This window comes from Clupea harengus, chromosome 16 (assembly GCF_900700415.2).
Source record: "Clupea harengus chromosome 16, Ch_v2.0.2, whole genome shotgun sequence".
NCBI classification, from domain to species: domain Eukaryota; kingdom Metazoa; phylum Chordata; class Actinopteri; order Clupeiformes; family Clupeidae; genus Clupea; species Clupea harengus.
In genome coordinates, this window is record NC_045167.1 from 18,027,254 (window position 1) to 18,052,812 (window position 25,559).

Consider the following 25,559-nt stretch of genomic DNA (forward strand, 5'->3'; position numbering starts at 1 on the left):
CTAATGCTCCAAACCAACCACACATTTAGTACTGAAGTGTTGGTCCAGTTCAGTCTAAGACGGGCGCGTGTTCAGCACGTAGGCTACAAAGCTCACATGGTGTTAAACATCACCTGACTGACACTAAAAAGCGACGGCCAGGCTCTGAGCAGTGCATCTCACCGTGTGCCTCTCACTGCCAACAGAGCATCCAGATTACAAACTAGTTAAAACTCTAGCCCAAACTCAATCTTAAATATTGCTTCAAAATCCCACACTTTTCCCTGAAAACCTTTTTTTTTCTGCATTTTTTCCCCCAAACCTGCTCTGCTCGAGGCATTTTGAGCATGCACCCCTTGGTAACGGTGATGGGCACAGACTGTGAGGAAAACAGGAGACACCTCCAGAACACAAACATGGTGCAACAGAGGCACCCCATAAATGAACAGACAACAGAAGTGGGTAAAGGATGTCACTGTTTAATTTGGTGATATGTTACATATGACAACAACGCATCCCCAGGTTATTATTACAAATAAATACGGATGTGTGTGGAGAGAGGTCTCACTCCATATTCTCATAGTCTCTTTTGTGACATTGAACGACACAGAACAATAAGATAATTATTTTGTGTGTATAAATGTGTTGGAAAAATAGGCGTTGAGCTAACCCCTACAAGCAAAAATGTATGACATAGAAAAGAAAGTAAAAATAAAATGCTTGTCTTTAGTTTTTTTTTACTTTACATCAAATGAGAAAGACAAAGCCGAAGCATCAGTTGTTCCCTTAATTTGGTGCCACAGTGGAGGAGAGAAAAAGAAAGAAAGAAAGAACGAGAGAGAGAGAGAGAGAGAGAGAGAGAGAGAGAGAGAGAGAGAGAGAGAGAGAGAACTCCAGGGCGCCAGTGGCAGGAGTCAGCTTCAGGAATACATCCACAGACACACTCACACACAAACACACACACACACAAACGCAGACACACACACACACACACACACACACACACACACACAGACACACACGCAGACACACACGCAGACACACACACACACAGACACAAACACACACACACACACACAGACAGACACACACACACACACACACACACACACACACACACACACACACACACACAGGGCAGCACTACAGACTCGTCAGTGTCAGACATAGAGCCACAGTTGCCAAGTGGGCCACTCACCTAAGGCTTGTTATGGCACGTCCAGTCATATTATGGAAGAAAATAAAAGCCCCTCCTTCATTTCTAAGCCACTCCCTAATGTGATATTTAAGCCCCACCCCCAACCCCCACCAAAGCTCTTGGACCTCAGCTAAAAGGCACAGTTGTTTACTGTTGTCTGTTATTTGTCGTTAAAGTGATTATGACCACATTCAAATCGTCTGGCTTCGTTTTGACATAGAGTAAGCAAACAAATAGGCGACTACGTGCACACACTCACATATGTACACACACACACACACACACACACACACGCACACGCGCACACGCACACGCACACACACACGCACGCACACGCACACACAGAGGCCCACTGAGCAAAGACACGTGAATAATGAAGGACAGAGACTGACAGAGCTCTGAAACGAAAACAGAACAAAACAAAACAATAACATTAAAAACAAGACACAACTGCTACAAAACCAAAAATCCAGTCAAGTAAATTATTTACAGGAAGTCAACAGGACTTATTATTCTAGACTCTACAGACTGTATTTGGCTCTCCACTTTACATCTAGTCAATCTTCTCAGATATTCTCAGAGAATAACACCAACTACAAAATTAAAGTCACTTCTTTTTCTTTCCCCTGTCTATTGTCTAGGAGGACTAAAGGTTTAAAACGGCATGGGCAAGTGTGTAATGCAAAGGGTTCCATTCTGTACATGCTTATCATACAGCAAAGATAGCACTTCCCCCCTTTCAGAGTTAAGTCAGAACGAGAAAATAAGAAATGCAGAAGTATTACAACGATATTCAGAGAAAATCGATTCTTTTTTTTTTTTTGCTGTTTAATTCCCATTTACACTTTCAGTTATAAAGGTCTTCTTTTTTTTTTTTTTTTAAAGCAGTTTGAACATCAAATAAGTTGGACCACTGCAAATCAACTCCCCTGTGTCTCAGCGTCTCTAAGCTACACATGGAAACAAATCACATTTTTTCAAATGTTTCTTTTTTTAAAAATCAGCAATGTGTTAAAAACATGACAGAACCAACAACAGAACCAAGAAGCAAACGATAAAAGTATCCAGGTGTTTAACAGATGTTCTTGTTAAACGTACCGGATACCATGATCAGAACCATAACAAAGATGTCCTAGACATGCCTTGGACAAGGAATAATCATCATAATAATAATAATAAAAAAGATATCCAACTTCCCACAGTGTTCATTTCATTTCCTGGTGGGATCTGATTGGTTAAAGATGTTGCAGATGCCAAGGTTGTCATCTACTGGGGCCACTTTTGGAAAAGGCGTGGAGTGTTCCCATGTTGATGATGATTGGTTCATTAATTAATTAATTTATTTAAAAAAAAAACAACAACAAAAAAACAATAAATAATAATAATAATGTTTCCTTCTCTGGCCTCAAAACCACAGTCAGGAGGTGTGAGGAATATAAAGATTGCGGAGTCCACATTGGCCAGGAGAGAGATAGAGAAAGACAGATCGAGAGAGAGGGAGGGAGAGAGGGAGGGAGGGAGGGAGGATGAAATAAAAAAGATAGAGAGGGGCAGAAGTATTCCAGGTAAGACACTATTCGTTTTTCACCTCTCTCTCTCTCTCTCTCTCTTTCCTTAGGTCATTGCTCCTGGTAGCAGACTGTCTTATATGAGCATGTGTGAATGAGTGTGGGATCAAGGACAGACGCCTGTGTGACCACAGCTCTATGAGTATGTCCAGCATTGTGTGTTTCTGTGTGTGTGTGTGTGTGTGTGTGTGTGTGTGTGTGTGTGTGCGCGTGTGAGGGAGGGAGAGATCGGAACGTCCACTGCCGCCGTTACTTGAAGAGGAAGTTGATGAAGACTTGAAGCAGGATGAGGAAGAAGATGATAAGGTAGTCTCGCTGATGGAGGAAGCCCCCCTCCGACGCCCCGTGGCTCGACGCTGCCCGACTACGCAGGGCGGTCACACTCCTGCATTGCCATGGAAACAAACACACACACACACACACACACACACACACACACACACACACACACACACACACACACACACACACGGTCAGAGAAGTTCCCCAGAGTGGTTCATAGTGATTACTGCATCCGATCCTAAATTGCAGGTCAGAGGTCAGAGGTCAGAAAGTGACTGAGATGTGGGTGTGGCCTTGACTATGGGAGTACAGTGGCCAAGACTATGGGAGTACAGTGGCCAAGACTATGGGAGTACAGTTGCCAAGACTATGGGAGTACAGTGGCCAAGACTATGGGAGTACAGTGGCCAAGACTATGGGAGTACAGTGGCCTTGCATACCTGTTGATGTCCTCCTGCGTCTGTTTGATGGATTCAATGGCACTTTGAAGTTCACTGAGGTCTGTTCCTTTTTTCCTTAGCTTGTGCTTGCCTTTGTGCCCTGTGACGAGATGACACACATTACACAAAAGCACACAGAGACACACCATGTACCTGCGCAACTCTGTGTGTGTGTGTGTGTGTGAGTACAGATTTGATGAAATGATGTGTGTGTGTATGTGCTGTATGTGTGCACAGTTGACTAAGTGTAAATATATGTGTGCCTGTGCTACACATCTGAATGTGTTGCTAAAGTGTGTGCGCTCGTACTTATATGTAGCGTTTACGTTTGAGAGTGTGTATACATTAGGGTGGGCATTATTGTGTGTGTGTATGTGTGTGCGTGTGTGTGTGTGTGTGAATGTGTGTATATTTGTGTGTGTGTGTGTGTGTGTGTGTGTGTGTGTGTGTGTGTGTGTCTTACTCTCACTGCCAGAAGAGTCCTGTCTATCAGGCTCAGGGGAGGAGCAGCCACTCTCTGGACTCTTGGACTTATCAGCTTGCTTGAGCTTTCGCTTGGGTCCTGTCACCTGTAATATGGTAACATGAACACACCTGAGATAGGTGCGCACACACACACACACACACACACACACACACACACACACACACTTGCAGACACAAGCAGGATGGTAACATGCGCACACACACACCTATGCCAGGCGTCCATAGAACACACACAACCCTAAGGCAGTATAGTAACATATGTACGTATATACACACACACACACACACACACACACACACACACAGCTCATAACCATGCACACGCAACCATACACACATCTACACTCCCAGCCTCACTTACTGACTTACAGCCTCACACACAAACACACAGATTCTCTCACAACAAATACTGAATAACAAGCCATAAACATGTAAGTACGAGTTCCAGAGTATCTGACCTGAGATACCTAAGAGTAAATCTTGGACTCTGTATGGTTAAAAAAAAATAAAAAATTTGACTTCCTGATTTTAATCCAATACGCTTTTCGTCAGATTAATGGTCCTAGGCTTGGGCGGTATTTCCGTACACCAGGGTTTTAGAAATTCCTAAGTATGATTTTCAAAACCGTAAAAAAAAACAGACGCTCCTTTCTATAAACTAATACAGAGCCAACTTGGCCAACAAAATAATTATTTGGAGGAAGAAAATAAATAATTGGCTAGTGGTGACCATACAGGACTAATATTTAATATAATTAATATAATTCATGGCGATCTCGCCCATGTTCTCACGTGTGTACATTTATGCTACTGTTAGTAGAATGTTGAACTACGTTTCCCATACACCCAAGAGGGTGTTTACAATGTTTTGTTTTCTGCGATAACGAAGAAATGGAGTGGTGTTGAATTTCAGGTTAAAATAAATGATCAACACGTTACTTCAGCACAGAATGCGGTGTAATTCGATTCGGCTGTTGAGCTCAAATATCAACAACCTTTCGTCAGAATCGCAGACGCCATCTTTAAAGCTTAAGTATCTTAAGTCAGCGTGTTTGTACGTTATATGAAAATATACATTTAGCGCAAATGCAAGATGCTCAGCGGAGTTGGAACAGGGGAGCATTTTAAGTACATGGTTCAGTACCAAAACGGGGTAAGTGGTAAACCTCCTAATAGAATAGCCCAGATTTGTCACTAAACCACATACTTGGAATACCCCCCCAGAACACATTCAAGGTGGGAAAACACAGTTACAATAAGGCAAAAAGGTTACAATACACATACATGCTATGCTTATCATTAATGCTATAATGCAGTGACGCATGCAAGTATGCCATTCAAGCACATATGGCGAGAACTTAAGCTGACACATCAAAGTAAACAACAAACAGTAAACACAGGTACCGAAAAACAAATGAAACAAACAAATCAACAAACAAACAAACAAACAAACAAAGGACAAAGAAGAATAGCACTTCAAACTTTTAAAAATAGTAGCAAAACACACATAAGAAAACAAGGACAAAACCATAGAGAAATTTACAGTAGACTTTGATGAAAAACAAACAAGCCAAAGTCCAAACAAACAAACACATAAATAAATAAAACAACAGCAAACAGAGAGTGGGCGGTGAGACAAGATGGCGGCCGGGCCCGGTGAAAGGGGATTGGCCGAGCAGGTGCCAGGTGTTGGTTTGGGTTGGCTTTGTTTTTTCTTAGTTTATATTTTGTTGTTGTTTTTTTGAACTTGGAGAATGTTTTCTGGTTGGATGTTTAGAATGTTTTGCTTTTTGGGGGGGGGGGGGGGGGGGGGGGCAGAGTGCAGGCAGGCAGCCAGGCAAGACCAAGACGGCCAGTAAGACAGAAGCGAAGGCGGAGTGGGGGAGAGATGGTGTGGAGGGGCGGTGGAGCAGGGAGAGGAGAGGAGGTGCTAGCTGTGAAAAGAGTGGGAGATGGGGGTAGGAGTAGGGGGGGGGTGGGGGTGGAGGGAGGAGGGAAGAGGAGATGTGCCGGTAGGAGGATGGATGAATGGATGGATGAGTGGGTAGATGAGTGGGTAGATGAGTGGGTGGGGTGGGGTGGGGTGAGGGGTTCTAACCTACCTTCTGGCACTTGCAATTGTCCCTCCGCGACCCCTGGTTACTGAGACTAATAACACTGCCAGAACGTACCATAGGGGTGCGGTGGCGCACTTTAGTCTGGATACAGCCGTCATTCTCAAACTGAATCAGATCGTTCAGCGGGTCCCACGGCCGTGTACTGAACAAGGGCGGGTTGGAGAGAGAGAGAGAGAGAGAGAGAGAGAGAGTAAGTAACAGCAAATCTGTAATCAAAGGTAGTCACAATAAATCAGTCGATCGATAAGTGAGATGATGTTCAGTAAAAATGTGTGCACGTGGATACATTCAATAGTGCAGGATTAGATCTGTAGTGAGTGTTTTATAGTTCTATAGCTCTGTAGCAATTTTAGATGGTGTGGCAATGTTAAGTGGCATTTCATATGCTTGCGCCAACTCTCCCTCGTGACAGTACTTTTCCTATACACCAGGTGTCACTGTTTCTCACATTACCCATGATAACTGATGCGTGCCTAAGGCAGATTAGATGTACTGATAAGGATTAAGTCTGCTCACATCCAAATGGACTTCTTTCACCATTCCAAGATCACTATGAAGGGAATGGCTGCAATTAAAATGTCCATCAAGTGCTATGACATTTTCACAGGGGACCCTTTGGCCAGACCTGACATAGACCAGCAGTAAAATGAGTCTAGTCTAGTCCAAGATAGTGGTTAAGTGGCAAGAGTCACCATTTTTAGAGCACTTAATAAAAAATACAAAATAAATGGGCCTTAATTCTCTCTTATACAGAAAAATGATAATCATTTATGTCTGGTTTCACACTTTAGCCCAAAGATAAAGAAGTGGCGAAAAAGGGAACACGCGTTGTCATTTTAACACCCGGCCTTTAAACATCATCTAAAATCACTCTTTTCCACTCTTCATACATCAAACCTGCCAAAGCCTCATGTCAAACCACATCATGTCACATAGCGTCACTCCCGACTGATGGGACTGATGCCCCAAGTTCAGGTCTACGCCGTCGTCTAGCAACCAGCAGCTTTCAGGCTTTAGCTCTAACTGGGCTTTTCTAGGCGTGGAGGTGGGGTTCAGATGTACCAGAAATACAGATGAATCTGAAAGCACACTGTTGTGTTCTCTTGGGAGTTGACCTCTAAAAGTTGGTGCAGAAGGATTAGTGAGGTCAGGGCTCTAATACTGGACAGTTGAGCTTGGCTCATAGTCTGCATTCCACACTAGCCTCTAGTTTCCCACCCCTGGATCCAGTGGAAAGTTACTCAGCTAATGCTAGCGCTTATCTATGGAGATGTCAAGACTCTGAGCTAACTTTTACCCCAATGGTCTTCAATGAGTCTGGCTGGAATTGGAACAAACTCTAATTGAACGAGCTATTCGTACTCATTCACCCATGCCATGCACTTTGTGCATTGGTGCATTGCCTGTGCAGTTAATGCGCCTCTGTGTTCAATGCTCAATCTAGCCACTAGATGTCACATTTACCTCGCTTGATATTTCAGTCACAGTGATTACAAATGTGTACTTAGCTTGTCCTTTGTCACGTTAGCCTCATTAATCATGACAATGAGCTTTGATAAATGTGATAATTACTCTAATAATAGAGTGTCTGAAACAAAGATTAATGCGACATTTAACTAACCATTATCCAACCTCCCTCATCATAAGAGAACCAAGAGCAGAGATGACTCAGGGGTTCCGTCGGGTCAGATGTGTGTGTGTGTTTTGTTAGCGACTCACTCTGCGTAGCGGTAGTGCCACTCTCCGGTGATGGAGTCCTGCTCGAACAGACTGGGATTCCACTCCTCGCACTTGGCCTTGCGCTCGCGCGCCGATTTCCTCTGTGCCTCTTCCAGGATGAACTTCTCGTTGGTGGCCTCCGTCTGGTCCTTGTTGTTGATGGCGCGCGTCACGTGCTGCCATAACCTGTGTAGCATAACATCAGATGAGATGTTGAGGACCGCGTCATGAAAAACACCCTGACGCCCAACTTACAACATACAGCAGCGTCCAAGTCAGAGAAACCTCCAAAGCAATGCAAGTGTTAATATCAGAATCAGAATTATTTTTAATGGCCAAGTATATTTACTAGGGCTGTCAATCGATTAAAAAAATTAACTAATTAATCGCACATTTTGAAATTAATTAATCGCGATTAAAAGTAATTTTTTCTTCTTAAGACTAAATCTCATAAATAAACAAGTAATCACTTCAGACAGCGTGTATTTTAGACACTGTTGTTTAATTGTATTTTTTTAAACACAATGGTGCCCCTCAACTTTAAATTTCCCCTGAAGCAATTCGAATCACCTCAATCAGCCCACTGTCCTCAACTATGTTGATGGGCCGACAGTCACCGGCAACCCAAATGGTAACCTTTTCACGGACTGGTCTAGTTATTTTCCTAGAGAAGTCGTGGAGTGTGGGTTGGCATCATCTAACCTGGGACTGCTTTCTGTCGAGTGCTTTGCATTAAGGTGATAACTTCAAGACGAGCTGCTTCTGTGATAGCTAAATTCAGCTCGACAAATGCTACATACAAATATAGTTTTGTCGATTGTTCCGTCATTTTGTCTCTTAAACAGAGACTTTCCGCCCAACAATCCCTCAGCTCTCTCCATCTTCAACTACCGCAGTGGTTCTCAAACTTTTTCTGTCATTCCCCACTTTGAACATGGGGGGCTATTCAAGCCCCACCTGTCCCTCATCGCTCCCATAAAATGGTAGGCCAAGCCCCCTACTTACGGGCTACAATGCCCGAGGGGACACAGGTTCAAGTCTGGCCTGATGTAATTTCCCAATCCTCTCCCCACCTCTTCTCCGCCTCACTTCCTGTCATAACTTCATGTCCTATCCAAATAAAGGCAATTAAAGTTGCGTTAATTGCGTTAAAATATTTTATTGCGTTAATCGCGGCCGCATTAATCGCATAGATTAACGCGTTAACGCTGACAGCCCTAATATTTACACATACAGGAAATTAACTTGGTGTGGTTGGTGCATAGGACATAAAAACACATAAAACATACCAACAAAATAATTATTGGTCCTAATATGAGTTTAATATGATAAGGGCAAAGGGGACACTGTAAATGCTACACACATGGACATAATCTATGCATTATAATAAAGATAACACACATACTGGCTGTTAAGACCAATATGAATGACCTCAGCTCCAAAATCAGAGAATGGGCACTTGACATCAAAAAGTCTGTTTCCAGTTACAGCACCAGGTTTGGGTCCAGGGAGTTTAGATTTGGTTTTAGTCCCGGTTGTGAGACTGACCTCTCGGACTCGAACTCGTTCTGCTCCTCGGCGGTGACGGTGCAGCGCGTCAGCCGGTTCTGCCGCAGCTCCTGGGTGGGGTTCCAGAAGGTCTCCATCTCCCCCGTCTTCTTATCGTTGATGAAGATCTCGCTATCCTGTAAGAGTACACACACACACACACACGTAAGTAAGACTGTACCCATACACAAAAGAACTTTTCTTTTCACACATCTTAACACACCCGGTGATGATGAATAATTTTAAATTCATTTTTCCCGAGGTTTACCCCAGAGGTCTACATCTATCACACCAGGAGTTCTCTGTTCATCTCCTTGCAGTGTCGGAAACACTTCAGAACTGTTAGAAAATGCTAATGAGCGTAACGAGTAAACCACAGAGGTGAACCATCGAGGTGCTGCTTCATTAGCATTCGAATCTTTTCTCCATTTTCAACACCTACGACAGCACTCCACTTTCACCACTACTTCAAATACTTGCGTGGAACAGCACTGCTGTTAAAACAACGTACAGAAGACACTAAACTCAGCTCAGAACACAAAAAAAACCCTTTAATGGCCCTCTGAGAACCCAGGATAAGACAGTGGGTGCCAGTGTGGGCGCTGTTTATGTCTCTAATAAGCAGGACATGCCCGTTGTTATGCTTGCGGCGGGCAGACGTGGCTGCCAAGACAAACGGAGGGTGGCGGTGTGTTGTGAGGGAGCGCGGAGAACCATGAAAGAGCAGCCTGATGGATGATGATGTTACCTCAATGAGGGGAGGTGTAGCATAATATAACTCTCTCTCTCTCTCTCTCTCTCTCTCTCTCTCTCCATGTCTATTAGTCACTGTTGTCTGGTCTTTACGATGATTTAATTATCATCATAACTATCATAATCACTCTCTGTCTCTCTCTTCCTCTCAGTCTCATTCATAGTGGCAGGCTCTGACTTAAGGACCAGTGATGCTGCCATTCATATCTGCAGTCTCAGACTGACTTAGGTTCGGGTCTCGGCATTCTAGTCAGACACACACAGCAGCATCTCAATGCGGCTCCCTGCCCAGCCATTCTGAATGCCTCACTGGCTCTCGACACTCTTCACAAGCTGTCCGTCAGTGGACATGCATGGGTATAATGTCTACACTTTACTCCAATCAGTTTTTGCAACACTAATCTCTGCGGAACTTCATCCATCAATCCATCTTGTGCGTTATTTAAGGTTAAAAGTGTTTTTTTTTTTTTTTTTGGTTGTTTGGTTTGGTTGTTTTTATAATTGCATTCATTAATTCACCAGAAGGTACGGAAAAACGGGGGGAAAAAATCGTCTTTGTCTTACCCAATGCCCCTCCAGCGTAGCCAGCACCTCCTTCCCCAGCTTGATCTTCCCACAGATCTGGTTGACGCTGTCGCTGCTGCCCAGGAATGGCTAAAAAAAAAAAAAGACACACTTGTGTCACACACACACACACACACACACACTGCAGTAATGACAGTAACCTCTCCCCCCCCTGCCCCGCCCAGTTAGGAGTTAGTCTAGAAGTTTCTATGAGCAGCGCAGGCATCAGAGGAGGTACTGTCAACAGAGGTGACGTGCCTTTTAAAGTGGCCTTTAGAGAAGTCAGCAGGAGTGACCCTCCCTCAGCTCGGAAAAGGGCTCGGTCTCATCAGGGCTCAAATGCCCGTCAACGCAATACAGGCACACGCACACGCACACGCACACTCACATGCTCTCCTTCTCTCTCAAACATACACACGCACCATACACACAGACACCACCACCTCTTCCACCCACCTTGAGTTTGAACTCCAGCTGGGCACTGTAGCCAGTCTTTTCACAGGCGATGGTGATCTGTCCGCCCAACTCCAGAGTCATCGTGCCGTACAGGATGCCTGGGAGAGAAAGAGAGAAAGAGTAAACAAGAGTTTCACAGAGAACCTAAAAGCTTAAAACAAACACACAAAAGGGTTATGATGTTATTGTTTGATGGCACACACACAAAAACGTGTACAGAAAACACAAAATCACACACACAGACACACACACACACACACACACACACAGACACACACACACACACACACACACACACACACACCTTTACAGTGGGCGTAGGGCATGTTCATAACGTAGTCTTCGCCTCTGTTGAGGAACGTGAGTCTTGCCTCTCCATCCAGAATAGCAGAGAGGGAGTTCCCTGTGGACAGATTTGTGCAGGAGTCGGACATTTTACTAAGCTTTCAAAACAGAGAAGAACTGTTTATTTCTTGATTACTTGATATTTAATAAAGCAGTCTTGGTCTCCCCCAGGCTTACCATAGAATTTTGACTTGGCCAGGATGCTGCCACTGAGACAGAAGCCATCCTTCCTGTTGCTCACATAGAGGGCCGACACTGGAGGATGATGGGATACCTGCAGGAGGAGGAAGAGCACTGATGGTGGGTGCGGGCCAAAATGAATGCAAATGATGGTGTACACACACACACACACACACACTTGACTACAGGTAATATAAACGGAAGACATTAACCTGTTCGGCGATGTAGAAGGTTTTGCTGTTGGTGTCGGGATGGATCCACATACAGCGAAAGGTCTCCCCAATGATGGGGTTATACGGCTTCTTCAGTCCCTGAGCACCAGAGGAACACAAGTTTGATAAGTTTGATAAGTATCCCCTTTAGCCCTCCTGCTATCAGTGAGTCATAGTCCCACAGTGGAGGGATATACAAGCTCTTGCAGTTTACTTGAGTTTTATGCACAACTTCTTTCAGTGACAAAACAATGGCTTGACACAAAATGGCGCCAGTGGTTACCTTTGGTTTTTTGTAGAAGCCGGAGATGTACCACTTCACCACCTTCTTCATCCTGTTGTAGGCGTTCTCCTCCACCGCTGCCCTGACCAACCACACACCCACAGGCAACACCAGTCACCCCCTGCATTCTGTGCTCATTCCTATTCATTTCATCTTTGTGAGTATCACAATACTTATATATTTATATATTTGTACACAAATATTTGTGTGCCGGCTCTAACCATTTAGCGTAGCTATGTCAGTTATCGGACAGTGTCAAACATCGGCCATTCTGTTAAACAATCAAAATGCTAAGTTTAATAAGTTTAACCTTCAGTTTAATAATGGATTAACATGACAACGCGAACGTTTGCCGAAAACACACGCCGTCCGATAATTAACACAGTTACGATATATGCCTTCTATCAATATATGCATGTTTATGGACTTATTGTATGTCCTGTAGCATCCAATGTGCTATAGCTTGATTCAACTGCACACGAGCTCCCAGCCTGTGGTGGGTTAGGCCTACGTACTGTGAGAGGAAGTCTGCGTGGTAGTAGTAGTCGGACAGCTTGTCCAGGAAGGAGCGTGGCTCCAGGATGAAGGTGGGCAGCACCACCTTGGACAGGTCCATCCCTGGACGCACCTGCTTCAGCAGCATCCAGATCATGGACTTGTTCTCCTCTGACACCGTCTCTGTCTGAGACGCCTCGCCCGCCTGAGAGGCACACACACACACACACACACACACACACACACACACACACACACACACACACACACACACACACACACACACACACAGAGACAAAGAAACAAACAATAATTAACTATGAATTACTCTGGATCAGTAAATTGTACATCTTGACACAAACACAGGCTCTGTCTCTCACACACACACAGTATATGCCTCTCACTTCATAATGTTGTTTTTTTCTCACCCCTCTCTCACCCCTCTCTCACGCCTCTCTCACGCCTCTCTCAGTCTGGTCTAAAGGGCTTTCAACCCACCAACATAACTACACAAGCGGCATTATTTTTTAGATAGGATTGGATTCCTGCTACAGAGATTTCATTTCCGTTCAGGCCATCTCTATGGGACGGACTTTGTAACCATCCAATCATATGGCACTTTTTTCCCTAGCATGTGTTCGGCCATCTTGTATCGCATTGTCGGAGTCGGAGTGAAGTCCATTTGATTTGCAGGCCGCTTTGGAAGCCAATCAAAAAGTGTTTTGTCCTGGCACTTCAGAGCCGACTGGCTGTGACAAATGGCATAAGAGCCTCTCTGTCACCACGCCATTCTTCAGGGGCCAGATGGAGAAAGAGAGAGACGGAGGGAGAGAGAGACGGAGGGAGAGAGAGACGGATGGAGAGAGCGAGACGGAGGGAGAGAGAGAAACGAAGGGAGAGAGACGGGGGAGGAAAAGTGTCTTGGGGCGAGCCTCAGATGGGCAGAGTTGCGGGCGACAAAAGCTTTTACGGTCGAGGTGACATACATAACAGGGAGCACACACACAGAGACAGACACAGACACACCCACACCCACACACTGAGGAGGCCTCTGATGCAGGTGCCAGGGATGGGGATGAGTCATTGCTCCATCAAAAATGAAAGCACTTTCTGGCAAACGCACACTAAACTCTTATTACTGACGTAATGAACACACACTAGTCTCCTCACACTGCCCTGCTCATATTCAATATCACTTACACTGAAATACCTAATCACTTACGACGAAATACCTTTTCACTTATACTGATATACCTAATCACTTATGCTGATATACCTAATCACTTATAACTTGATATACCTAATCGCTTATGCTGATATACCTAATCGCTTATGCTGATATACCTAATCACTTATACTGATATACCTAATCACTTATGCTGATATACCTAATCACTTATACTGATATACCTAATCACTTATGCTGATATACCTAATCGCTTATACTGATATACCTAATCGCTTATGCTGATATACCTAATCGCTTATACTGATATACCTAATCACTTATGCTGATATACCTAATCGCTTATACTGATATACCTAATCGCTTATGCTGATATACCTAATCACTTATGCTGATATACCTAATCACTTATACTTAAACTGATATACCTAATCACTTATACTTATACTGATATACAGTACCTAATCACTTAAACTGATATACCTTATGACTTATACTGATATACCAAGTGATCCTTCAGTCTCCTTCCCCTTTCATGCACACTTGAGCGATTAAAAAGCATTACTTCAACCCTTCAACATATATCGACCTATTAGTATATCATACTGCCTACCCACAAAACATCATAAAGATTGCATACTATTTTCTTCCACTACCACACTCTAGCCAATCAGCGTGCTCATTACTGCCTTCTTCCACCAATCAGAAGGCTGATAATCTGCGTGGACCCACCTCCCCCAGCTCCTCGTGGCTCTGCTCCAGGTAGGGCGTCTCGCGCAGCGCCTCGTTGGGGTCCGTGTCCACGTACGAGTCGTCCTGGCGCTCCGACGTGTCGCTGTCGCTCTCCTCGCTCTTCTCCAGCGCCTCGTTGTCCGACTCCTCGTGGTCCTGCTCGTTCTCCCGGTCCGACTTGTCCGAGTACAGGTCCAGGTCCTTGAGCTGGTCGCTGTCGTTGAACCTGAAGAAAGGATGAAGAGAGACGACAGGATGAGGTGAGGAACAGACGCAGTGGTGGAATGTAACGAAGTATTTTTACTTCGTTACTTTACTTAAGTACATTTTAACGTATCTGTACTTTACTTAAGTAAAAATAATAGTGCATACTTTTTACTTTTACTCCGTTACATTTTTTAGCTATTATCTATACTTTTACTCCGCTACATTTCTACAATATGTGCTGTTACTCGTTACATTTTATGAACATAGTTTCGCCAAAATGTTGCCTACACAAAACTATCGATTGCGTTGCTGTTTTGGAAGTTTAAACCAATCAGGTGGCTCTATCAACTCCAATGATATCAGAGTGCGCGTTTGGCAGCAGCACTAGCGGTAGCTTTGCCTGTTATAGTTGAACATTCAGCCTGACTACTGCCTATTCAACATGGATCCAGAGTCGGCCTGAACTGAGCCCTCTGATATGAGCCACCCTTGGCCCTATTTAATAGATATGTTCGAGTTCAAAGGCCCCAAGAATGACTCCTGGAGGTTTCAATGCGTTTCCTGTCTCCCTCAAAAAAAGGAGTTGCTAGCCTTCAATAATTCGCCCTCAAATTTAAAGTAGCATATCGAGGTAAGCAGAGTGATTGCTATGCTAAGTTAATGTCCCTGACTTTTGAATATTGATATATGTATTTAATTCGTTTACTGACATGATATTATAATGTTATCTAGTGAAATGCATGTTGACATACAGCAATAGCATAAAAAAAACATGATTGGACCTTCATTATATATTTAACGTAGTGGTAAGATAAAGCTGGTAGGTTAGCTATGTCAAGCTAGCGTGCCTTGTTCTGTCCAGTTTTACAATCACATTTGTTTTTCATGTTCCATGTTTTCCTTTTTTACACGTTTACAATTAAATAAAGGATTTAAAGATATCACATGGTGTCTTTATTCGTTGGTATTAATTTTGCAAATAATCCCTGGTAGATAACTTGTCATCCGCAGAATTTTAAGATATAGTGTGAACAGTATTACAGATGGTAGGCACAATAAGTACACCAACCTTTCCAATTAACAAATGTTGTTGCTTATAATTATTACTAGTAGTGACATCTGTAGAGGCATTTATTACCAGTAGCTATTTCTTTATCAAAATGGCACAGCCTAGACATTGAGAGACAACCCATTGCGTGAGTACTTTTACTTTTAATACTTAAAGTAAATTTAAAAGTAAGTACTTTTTACTTTTACTTAAGTAGGATTGTTGATGTAGTACTTTTACTTTTACTTTTACTTTTATCTTCCTGGGTACTTGTACTTTTACTTAAGTACTAAACTTCAGTACTTCCTCCACCACTGAACAGACGGTCTAGCAAGTGGACAAACAGATGATGGTATAGACTGAAAGCGCTGAACATGTTTTGTGAGCTATGACTTTAAGCCCTTACATCCAGCGTAGGCCACAGAGGCTTTCGGTGCTGATGTGGGGGAATTCAATTTGGGTTTGTGTTTTCAACAAATTCATGACACTGATATTTCATTGTGTGTGTACATGTACCCAGGGCCTAAAAATAGGTGAATGTGAGTATGCGTGTGTGACGTGTGTGTTCTCACTGGAAGCCCTGCATGTTGTGCGCGCGCAGCAGGCTGTAGAAGTTGATGTGTGAGTGCTCCGCCGCTGGGCCCATCTCCTCTTTGCCCTCTCGGATCATGGTGCGCTTCAGAAGACTGGAACACTTCAGAGCCAGCTCCAGAGCATCCATCCAACACCGGCCTACAAACACACACACACACACACACACACACACACAGACACAGACACAGACACACACACACACACACACACACACACACACAAATGTGAGGAGCAGATCTATATACATCAATGTACATGGATACACAAATAAGCTTTACAAGAAGGCTAACATACAGTTGCATATTAAAATAACAAATAATCTTGAAGTGAACTTAAAACTCGACAGTCTTGACAACCTGCCCAAGTGTGTGTATGTTTAGAAGGTGTTTTGCCCAAGTGTGTGTATGTTTAGAAGGTGTTTCGCCTCACCATCAGACTCTGAGGCAGCACGGAATATGAGGTGACTGCTGGGCAGCGGCTGAGTGATGGAGCCCACCGCCTCGCCTTTGGGTCCCTGCAGAACACACACACACACACACACGTCACACACACGTGTCACACACACACACACACACACACACACACACACACATCAGACCCCTTAAAAAGCACCACATCCTAAATATTTTACATTTCATTTTAATTCAGAGCTCACGATCCTCATCCTTAAGCCCCACCATTCATGTTTTTTTGCATACAACTCTCAACCTCCCTCGGGAGTACCGAGTCCTGGGCGAAGCCCGTACCTTGACGGCCCAGATGGACTGCTCCAGGGGGTGGAAGAGCTTGAAGCAGAAGCCGTCCTTCTTGGAGGGCCGCTCGATGAGCTCGCAGGCGTTGAGCAGCACGGTGCCCACCCACTGGCCGTTCTTGTGCGTCTTGTAGATGAGCAGCACCCCGGGCTTCAGCACACACCACAGCTTGGTCCAGCTCTTCAGGGTGCCGCGGATCTGTCACAAGCACACACACACAGACACACACGTATGAGATACAAGCGCGCTTGAGTAGAAGCTCATGGTATAAACACAAGTTCACATGACAGAGAGAGTGCGAGAGAGAGAGACAGCAAGGGAGAGAGAGAGAGAGAGACAGCAAGGGAGAGAGAGAGAGAGACAGCAAGGGAGGGGAGAGAGAGAGAGAGAGAGAGAGAGAGAGAGAGACAGCAAGGGAGAGAGAGAGAGACTTTTTTTATTACTATAAAATGGAAAACCAAGGAGTATCAAGCAAAAGGAAAAAAAAGCCACAAGTTATGATGCCATAATTGAGTGTAAGAAAGCCTGATTAAGACAGTGAGAAAGAAAGAAAGAGGGAGTGGTGCGCACGCACACACACACACACACACACACAGATTGAGCCTGAAACCCACCTTGAGCCAGTCGGCCATGACGATGACGGAGGGGTCGGTGATGGTGCTGAGGAGCTCCTTGGTGGCGCGCTTCTTCTCCTCCCGGTAGTTCTTCTTCTGAACCTGTAGGAGGCGCCACACAAAGCCTCAACCAATGAGTCTAAATTCATGGACAGCATGGCGACGTGCCCTTGTGTCAGACAAAAATGAAGCCAAGACTTGTCTAAATGAGAGGTGCCAGAGTCTGCACAATAAGTGCTTTTTGGAGCCAGATCATGCACAGTAAACACAATCGGCACCGAATGTAGAGGGGTGTGGAGGGCTATATAGGGCTCTACTCTATATACAATACTGATCATCCCATATTTGGTTAAATCTCCTCCATTCTTTAGTTCCCTCTGGTTGCTTCACTTTCTGAACAAACTATCAGCTAAGAATCACCGGGCTAAACCAAAATACAGAACGCCTATCTACTCCACTCCAAATCTGAAATGAAGGGCTCGTCTGGAAACGTGTTTTTTTTTTTTTTTACAGTATCTTCTGGATCACGTACGCCAGGCTTTTGAAAGAGTACCTTGAGACGATTTCCCCCGCTGGTGGTACAATATAAATAAAATCTAATTGAGCTGAACAGAATTTATTGAACACTTTCTTTGCCCTGCAGGGCTGAGAGTATTGAGCTCACACAATATTGTTCCATCCTCAAGGGCCAGGTGAAGCATTTATGGGAACAGGGAGTTAAAACAATGCAAATGAGTTTGTGTGTGTGTGTGTGTGTGTGTGTGTGTGTGTGTGTGTGTGTGTGTGTGTGTGTGTGTGTGTGTGTGTGGGTATATATGAGTTCATCTCTCAGTCTCGAGTTGTCGGCTCTTATGGCATATGTGATTGGATTCCTGCATGGACGTGGCATTCGGTACGTGGCATTCATACTGATTCAGCCATGGTTGGCCAGAGAGGAGCTGATGTGTGACAGTGCATATCATTCCCCCTAATAACCAGGGAGGCAGCTGTGAATAATCCCTGATGGTCAAATACACCCACAAGCAGGACTGGGCAAGAATAGCAAACATTCAGCTGCCTTCACATATCTTTGAGTGTGTTAGGGAGCTTGACATCTTAGGGAAGCACAAGGTGAATGGGGAGGTGTTTGAAATGTGGGGAATTCTATTAAACATGGCTGCTGTTCAGTTAATACAAGGACTTTTAAGAAGTGAAGTGGTAAACGTGGACTTCGGTACAGCAAACTCCTTAAGAGGACGCGATGTAAACACCTACACTGTCTCTCACACATACACACACATACCACCACACACACATCTACTAAATGACCATGTGAATGAACACAACAACACAGTCATTTTGATCGGTGTTACGACCCTGGCGGGTCTAGGCCCCTCCCTGTGATATTTGCATGCCTGTTCTCTCTGTCTCTACAGCAGGTGATTGGGGACAGGTGTATCATTGATGGGCTGGGCTACAAAAGCCCTGATCAGCCGGCAGTCGGGAGAGCTTTGGTCTTCCCGGCATTTGGTTATCGTTGGTCGTTGGACAGTGATTGGATTTGGATACTCGTTGGATTTGGATACGCATTGGATTTTGGATTGTCGTCGTTGTTTGTTTTGAATTACCCTTGAACTGACTTTACATTACATTTTGGTTTCGATTCACAACACTGACATTCACCACACTTTTTGCAATAATAATTATATAAATATAAATCTGTATCATTTAAGTATTAGTATTATTATTATAAATTCTGCGTGGCCTCCCCTTTATGTTTCATGCATTGAGCCTTGCACGTAACAATCGGTCCAACAGTAATGTTGAATGTCCCTAATCTGGCCCTGAGATGCCTGCTGCATGTTGGTTAAAATAGCACTGGAAGGCTGCCGATCGGGTTGCTTCAATAACAATGAAAGGGCTCACACTAAGCTGCAGGGCTGCTGCACTGGGAACTCTGTGTCTGATTGGGGATTTAGCAGACATCTGCCGTCTGTAAGGCCAAAACAGACTAAAAGCCAAACCTGTGTACTCTTAATGCGCACACACACACACACACACACACACACACACACACACACACACACACACACACACACACACACCCATAAGAAAACACAGTCAGACACACACACACACATATCCATAAGCAAATACACACATACTCTCACCCTTTTCAAGGTGCTGCACTGCAGTCTGTCTGCATAATTGACATCTGGGGGTTGTGTAAGGGTTATCAAAACTTTATCAGTTCGTTCTTCCCCGGTGGGCACGCCGCAGGCAAACACACGCCACACGCTCTGTGGCCACGTGCTCTTTCAGAATAAAAACGAACCTTTGCATTCAGATTTTTTGGAGTTCAGGAAACCCACCTTGAGAGACTCTTTCTTAGTGAGCTTGTTCCCGGAGGCTGAGACGTCTTTGTCCGACCCATTGTAGAGTTTCGATTCAGACTGCGTGAAGACGGCGGGGGAGACAGAGAACAGAACAGAACAGAACTTTATAGCACACAGTAACTCATCTATACACTCAAAAATATCTACGTTAAATAAGCAAAATCCTGCTGTAGTTTAGCTGTTGAAATCTAAAGAAACTAAACAGACTAAAGACAGAATAAGGACGTGAAGTCAGTTCTTAAGGACACACTGGCTCATTAAGTCAAGTAGATGTGCTGAATGACTAAAGGGATATGTAAATGAAACAGATGCCAAAGCGTCCAGTCGTGGATCTGTGGTTCCGGCAGCCGTTAATGAGCTCGGGTCTTTGCCAAGCGGATCATAAAGTTCAGAGGGGGCCTGGCGATGACAGTGCAGGCAGTGGGCATGATGTGGGCACGATGACAGTGCAGGCAGGCAGTTCTATAAATACAACCCGAGTGTGATGACTCCATCAGCTGTGTGTGTGTGTGTGTGTGTGTGTGTGTGTGTGTGTGTGTGTGTGTGTGTGTGTGTCTGTGTTCATTTCCTCTCTTATCACCACCCCATCCTGTGCTGCTTGCGGGGGGGGGGGTGAGCTCATGGAGGTGTCAGCATGGGTAAAAATAAATGCCCCCCCCCCCCCCATCCACCACAAGACAGGCGCCCAGAGTGGGGTCACCATGACAACTAACATCCGGTAACCCCTATAATGCTCAAGCACCGCTGGAGGCAATTTTGTAGCCAAAAACACGGTGCTTCCATAGACTACAACTGAAAACTGTGTATTTTTTTTTAAATAAAAGAAAATAATTCCAAAAATTCCATTATGTAATCCTTCATCATATTGCTTCTTGGCTGTCGCAACTGTTAGATGTTTTCAAGTGAGTTTGTACAATTAGAACAGAAGCTTTAGTCTCTGCCACTCTCTGCTACTGATATGACAGCTCAGGCACGAGGGCCCTTGTTGATAACATAGTTAATTTCCTTATTTTAGTGATAACGGAGATTGGCTGTGTGTCAATATTTGTTTCAAGGCTTTTGGCCCATATATTATATATATATAGGCTGTATGGGGAAACAACAAAAAACACCATTAAATGGGGTCATGTTGTGTAAGCCCAATGTATAGCTGAGATAGGTGACATGATTATAAAGAAATTCTCATATCTCTGTGAAGAAGTTAAACAACATCCGACATTAGCATCTAATAATATTATTATTGTTGTGCTCTGTACAAGATAAATATGTCTTGATTTTAAATGTGTGACAATGTGCAAGGCCTATGCAACAGCCCATGTGTCTTGTAGGCTTTAAATACAAGTAGTATAATTTCAGCAGTTCTTTCTTGCCGTTGTGTTCTGCTGTTAACTGAACTAACTGTAATTCACCGGCATGCAGGCGCTAAGGGTGAGTGTTTCAATCAGCAAATAGTTTGCTTCGTTGAATTTGAGTTGACTTGATATAATTTGCTCGTCAGTGGAAGGATAAGGCACTGCAAACCTTGGGTGTACGAAACGTCTTACAGGCATACCTCATTTAGGCTACGGCTATAGTTTTTGGCAAAATGTTACAGTACCAGCGAACCACGCCGCTGTCCGCAAACTCTGGGCGTTCCTGAATGGCTTCATGACTCGGTGATACACAATTTTTAGTGCCTGTGGTCATCTGTTATGGGGTGCCTAATTGGCTTTTTGGTCAAATGGTACTGGTAGTGAGCACCCATGGGATTACATTTCTTAAAGAAATTGACATTAATGGGAGTGAGACCTTTTCCTTCACATCTTCAACCACAGTCTTGATGGACAATATATCTGCACATAAAAATATGTAAAGACTTCCTCATAATTACCAGAGGCCTCATGTACAAAGCCTTGCGTAGTAATTCACACTAACTACATAGCGTGAAGCTGGAAAGCACAAACAAATTCATATGTATGAAACCATGCGCATGAAAGATTCCACGCACCTTTTCTTAATCCCGATCAATGAGAATTTGAGCACACATGCACGAGCACCACACGCCACCCTCTCTCCTCCCACAAATACACTCATTTAAATATACAAATGAATATAAGGCCTAGTCCACCCCCATGTTCAGATTGAGACCAAATGGCAAAAGCAAGCAGCTAATCAACCAAACACGAAAAATGCAAGGGTGTTAAGCAGCCACATCTTTAACCACCGTCTTCTTATAAATAAATATAAATAAAAAAGTCCTACACCCACTCCACGCCCATTGCGCACCCTGACACGTTAGGATCAATTTATCATGAGTTGATCCAAGCTACCTAGCCATTCGATTAGTCAGTCGCATTTCTGCATCACAGATAATTTGCACGTTGATGGAATGAGAATGCTTTCTATTAACAAAGTCAAATTTGACCTCCGGCGATGCCTTCATCTGTTTGCAGTCACTCGCTCTGCTTACATTGGGAAAAACAGCTCTCGGTGGAATTTGCGCTTTAATGTTAGGCTGGTAAACCATATCGTATCATAACTTTATACACCTGGCTGACATACGGATGATCCCGTCCAATCCGGACCTGTGTGCCAGTTTTTATTTTTGTTTTAATTTATTTTTGGGCTTTTGGCCTTTAATCAGATAGGATAGTGAAGGTTTGACAGGAAATGAGCTGGAGAGAAGAGGTGGGGTACGGGATTAGGAAATGACCGTCGGATTTGGACCCGGGTCCCCTTGGGGGTTTAAGCCCGTTCATGGTCGGGGCTGCTGCTTGCGCCACAGCTCCCCCACCTGTTACCTCTGGAATGGCCCTGTTGTCAAGAAGCTCAGTGTGGTATATGTGGTTATACGGGGATGGGCCCATGCAGGAGTCCTCGTAGCATTGCACTGCATAGCAAGCCAGACCCAATGCAGCACACAGCCCCAAGAGGACAGCTCTTGGCAATCTGAAATGGCTGATAAGCCAGTCAGCATTCATGGAACAAAACAAACAAACACAAAATAAATAAATGGTGAGCCCGTCTTTAAATATACGCCCCACTAATACCCTGTAATAAGGCTAAAGCTGCCATTAACCCCGCCGGGAGGTTATGTTTTTGGTTTAGTCGGTTTGCCAGCAGGATTACGCAAAAACTACCTGGCCGATTTTCATGAAACTTGGTCGAGGGGTGTCGCATGGGCCAAGGAAGAAACCATTACGTTTGGGGGACGGATCAGATTCACTGGGTGGATCCGCAAATTATTTTTCACTTCCGTTAACATTGTAAGACAAGGCTTTGGCCTTGGTGGAGGTCTGCGCTCTCTGAATGCCCTTCCAGTTAGACTCTGTATTGCACAGCATAGCATGTATTTGCATAGCATTAATTTCACTGCATGCACCTTGATGAGTTATTATTTCCAATAAGGCCCACGTGGCAACACTGTGTAAATACTTCTTCTACTGTGATAAAAACCATTAGAAATGTAAGAAAGCCAGACAGGAAGTTGGTGTGGATTTCACCCTTGATACATCCAATCCATTTGTGTGTGTACAAAACGTTTGTACATGAGGCCCATAGTCTATAATACCACCATGCTAAAATCCAGCATTGATGTGTGTTTGTGTGTGTCTGTGTCTGTGTGTATTTTTGACTTTTATGCTCTTACAAACCCACACTCCCAGTCATGTTCTAAATCTGAATTCAGTAAAGCTAGATGGAATTCAATTTGACTGTTTCATTACGGCAGATAAGTAATGCATGATGAATGAACTGATATCTAACAAAATCATCAGAGACTGATGAATTTCGCTGGGAAACACAGCTGCCGCTGGAACATACTGGTGAGCATTTAAGGACACAGCCGAAGCAAATCTCATTGAAATTCAGAGTTTCGCCTTTGACAAACCACTTCACTGCTGTCAGTTCTACACAAATTTCAGGAGCTGAAATGATAGGCTTTCAACCGAATGGCACTGAATTATTGTTATTAAGATTGTTGATTCATAAGCTTAGCACAACCGCACTGGTAATCCATGGATGTCCAATCTATTCCATCTTTTGCCATTCAGGTCGTCTCTGTTTTGGCAAGAGCCCAAACACACCCAAATAAGAAAAACTAATTTGGCAGAAATAAAAGGCTGTATAAAATAAAATCAGCTGTGTTTACCTATTCTTGTATTCTAATAGATATGTGGTAGCCGTTTGGTTTGCACGTTCTGACATCTGCTTGATAAGGTTGTGGCTAATGTTAACTAGACTCTAGCCCAAAAGCTGATCTACACCCATACATACTTTATCCCTCTTTCCTTTAATCCATCCCTGCAACCCCAGCTTCTCTCTCTCTCTCTCTGGCTCTCTCCCTCTCACTCTCTCTGTCTCTGTCTCTCTCACTCTCTCACTCTGTCTCTCTATCTTCCCCTCTTCTCTCCTTTCTCCCTTCATCTCACAGCTCTGTCTATACATACTTAATGTGCTATAGGTGACGCCTTCACATCAGCAGCTTTCCATCCCTTGGCTGAGGCATGAAGTGCATCGATCTGTCCTTATCAGTGGCAGTCAACCTGCATCTACACCGGGCCGTTGTGAGTCTTACCTTGCTCTTGGATATGGATTGACTGTCCTCTTTCAGAGTCAACACGTCGTCCTTCCCCCGGTCGAACCCTGTGAAAACATCAGTGGATATATTTTAACTCATATGGCGTGACTCAAAGCAATAACACAGGTCTCAGATCAGTGGCAGAGCCTGCATGGATGTGCAGAATTCTGCAGAAATGTGCGGTGCGGACCAGACTGCAGTGGAATCGGAACATGACATGCAACTGTGGGGCAGCTCTCGGGCTGAGTCAGTGAGATTCTTCCAAGAAAGTTACAGATTCTTGTGAGTGAATATTTCATGACTTCCCTGCCATCGGAGGCGGCAGAGCGAGAAAACAAGACGGGCAGAGAGACAGATGTCAAGAAAAGTGACAGAGAGAGAGAGATAGAGAGAGAGAGATGAGATGAGAAGGAGGGTGTCTGAGAAACTTTTTTTTCGGTAGGGCCGCTGTTTGTGACTCACACTCCTGGTCCAATTAGCCAGAGCCCATGAGTCCCTTGACACACACACACACACACACACACACACACACATACACACGCACATACACACACGCACATAGAGTCCTTGCCCACACTCACACCACTGCCCAGTGGAATTCATCACACAGCCTTCAGCCTCCATGCGTCACATCTCATACGGCTAATGAGGTCTGGTGTGAGGCAAGGTAAGGAGGAGAGGAGAGGAGAGGAGAGCGAGGCGGAGGGGTGATGTTCAGATTGGACCTGTGCTGCTTGTGCGGTGTTGGGGTGTGTGTGTGTGTGTGTGTGAGAGACGACTGAGGTGAGATTGCGGTGTTCAATATTTCCAAGGGCTTCTTTTCCCACGAGGGCTGAGGTTAACACTGGCAGATGGCCGGTGCTTGTGC

General features: G+C 44.3%; 1 protein-coding gene across 8 annotated transcripts in view; it reads right to left on the minus strand.

Moving 5' to 3' along the window:
- Positions 1-1,311: 1,311 nt before the first annotated feature.
- The window catches only part of osbpl8 (oxysterol binding protein-like 8), a 90,476-nt gene continuing 66,228 nt past the window's right edge, over positions 1,312-25,559 (minus strand). For 6 of the 8 annotated variants that reach the window (XM_031582797.2, XM_012815473.3, XM_012815476.3 and 3 more), the window contains 20 exons: positions 24,689-24,756; positions 20,110-20,190; positions 17,759-17,860; positions 17,139-17,342; positions 16,822-16,906; positions 16,371-16,530; positions 14,544-14,769; positions 12,646-12,830; positions 12,131-12,212; positions 11,848-11,946; positions 11,633-11,729; positions 11,415-11,513; positions 11,111-11,208; positions 10,655-10,744; positions 9,338-9,474; positions 7,790-7,975; positions 6,056-6,212; positions 3,931-4,036; positions 3,468-3,567; positions 1,312-3,130 (listed from right to left, as the gene is read on the minus strand). In XM_031582797.2, the coding sequence (XP_031438657.1) occupies positions 2,995-3,130; positions 3,468-3,567; positions 3,931-4,036; positions 6,056-6,212; positions 7,790-7,975; positions 9,338-9,474; positions 10,655-10,744; positions 11,111-11,208; positions 11,415-11,513; positions 11,633-11,729; positions 11,848-11,946; positions 12,131-12,212; positions 12,646-12,830; positions 14,544-14,769; positions 16,371-16,530; positions 16,822-16,906; positions 17,139-17,342; positions 17,759-17,860; positions 20,110-20,190; positions 24,689-24,756 (2,498 nt within the window). In that variant the 3' untranslated portion in view covers positions 1,312-2,994. The remainder of the gene's footprint in view (positions 3,131-3,467; positions 3,568-3,930; positions 4,037-6,055; positions 6,213-7,789; positions 7,976-9,337; positions 9,475-10,654; positions 10,745-11,110; positions 11,209-11,414; positions 11,514-11,632; positions 11,730-11,847; positions 11,947-12,130; positions 12,213-12,645; positions 12,831-14,543; positions 14,770-16,370; positions 16,531-16,821; positions 16,907-17,138; positions 17,343-17,758; positions 17,861-20,109; positions 20,191-24,688; positions 24,757-25,559) is intronic. The other 2 variants (XM_012815475.3, XM_031582801.2) reach the window with 1 other exon arrangement.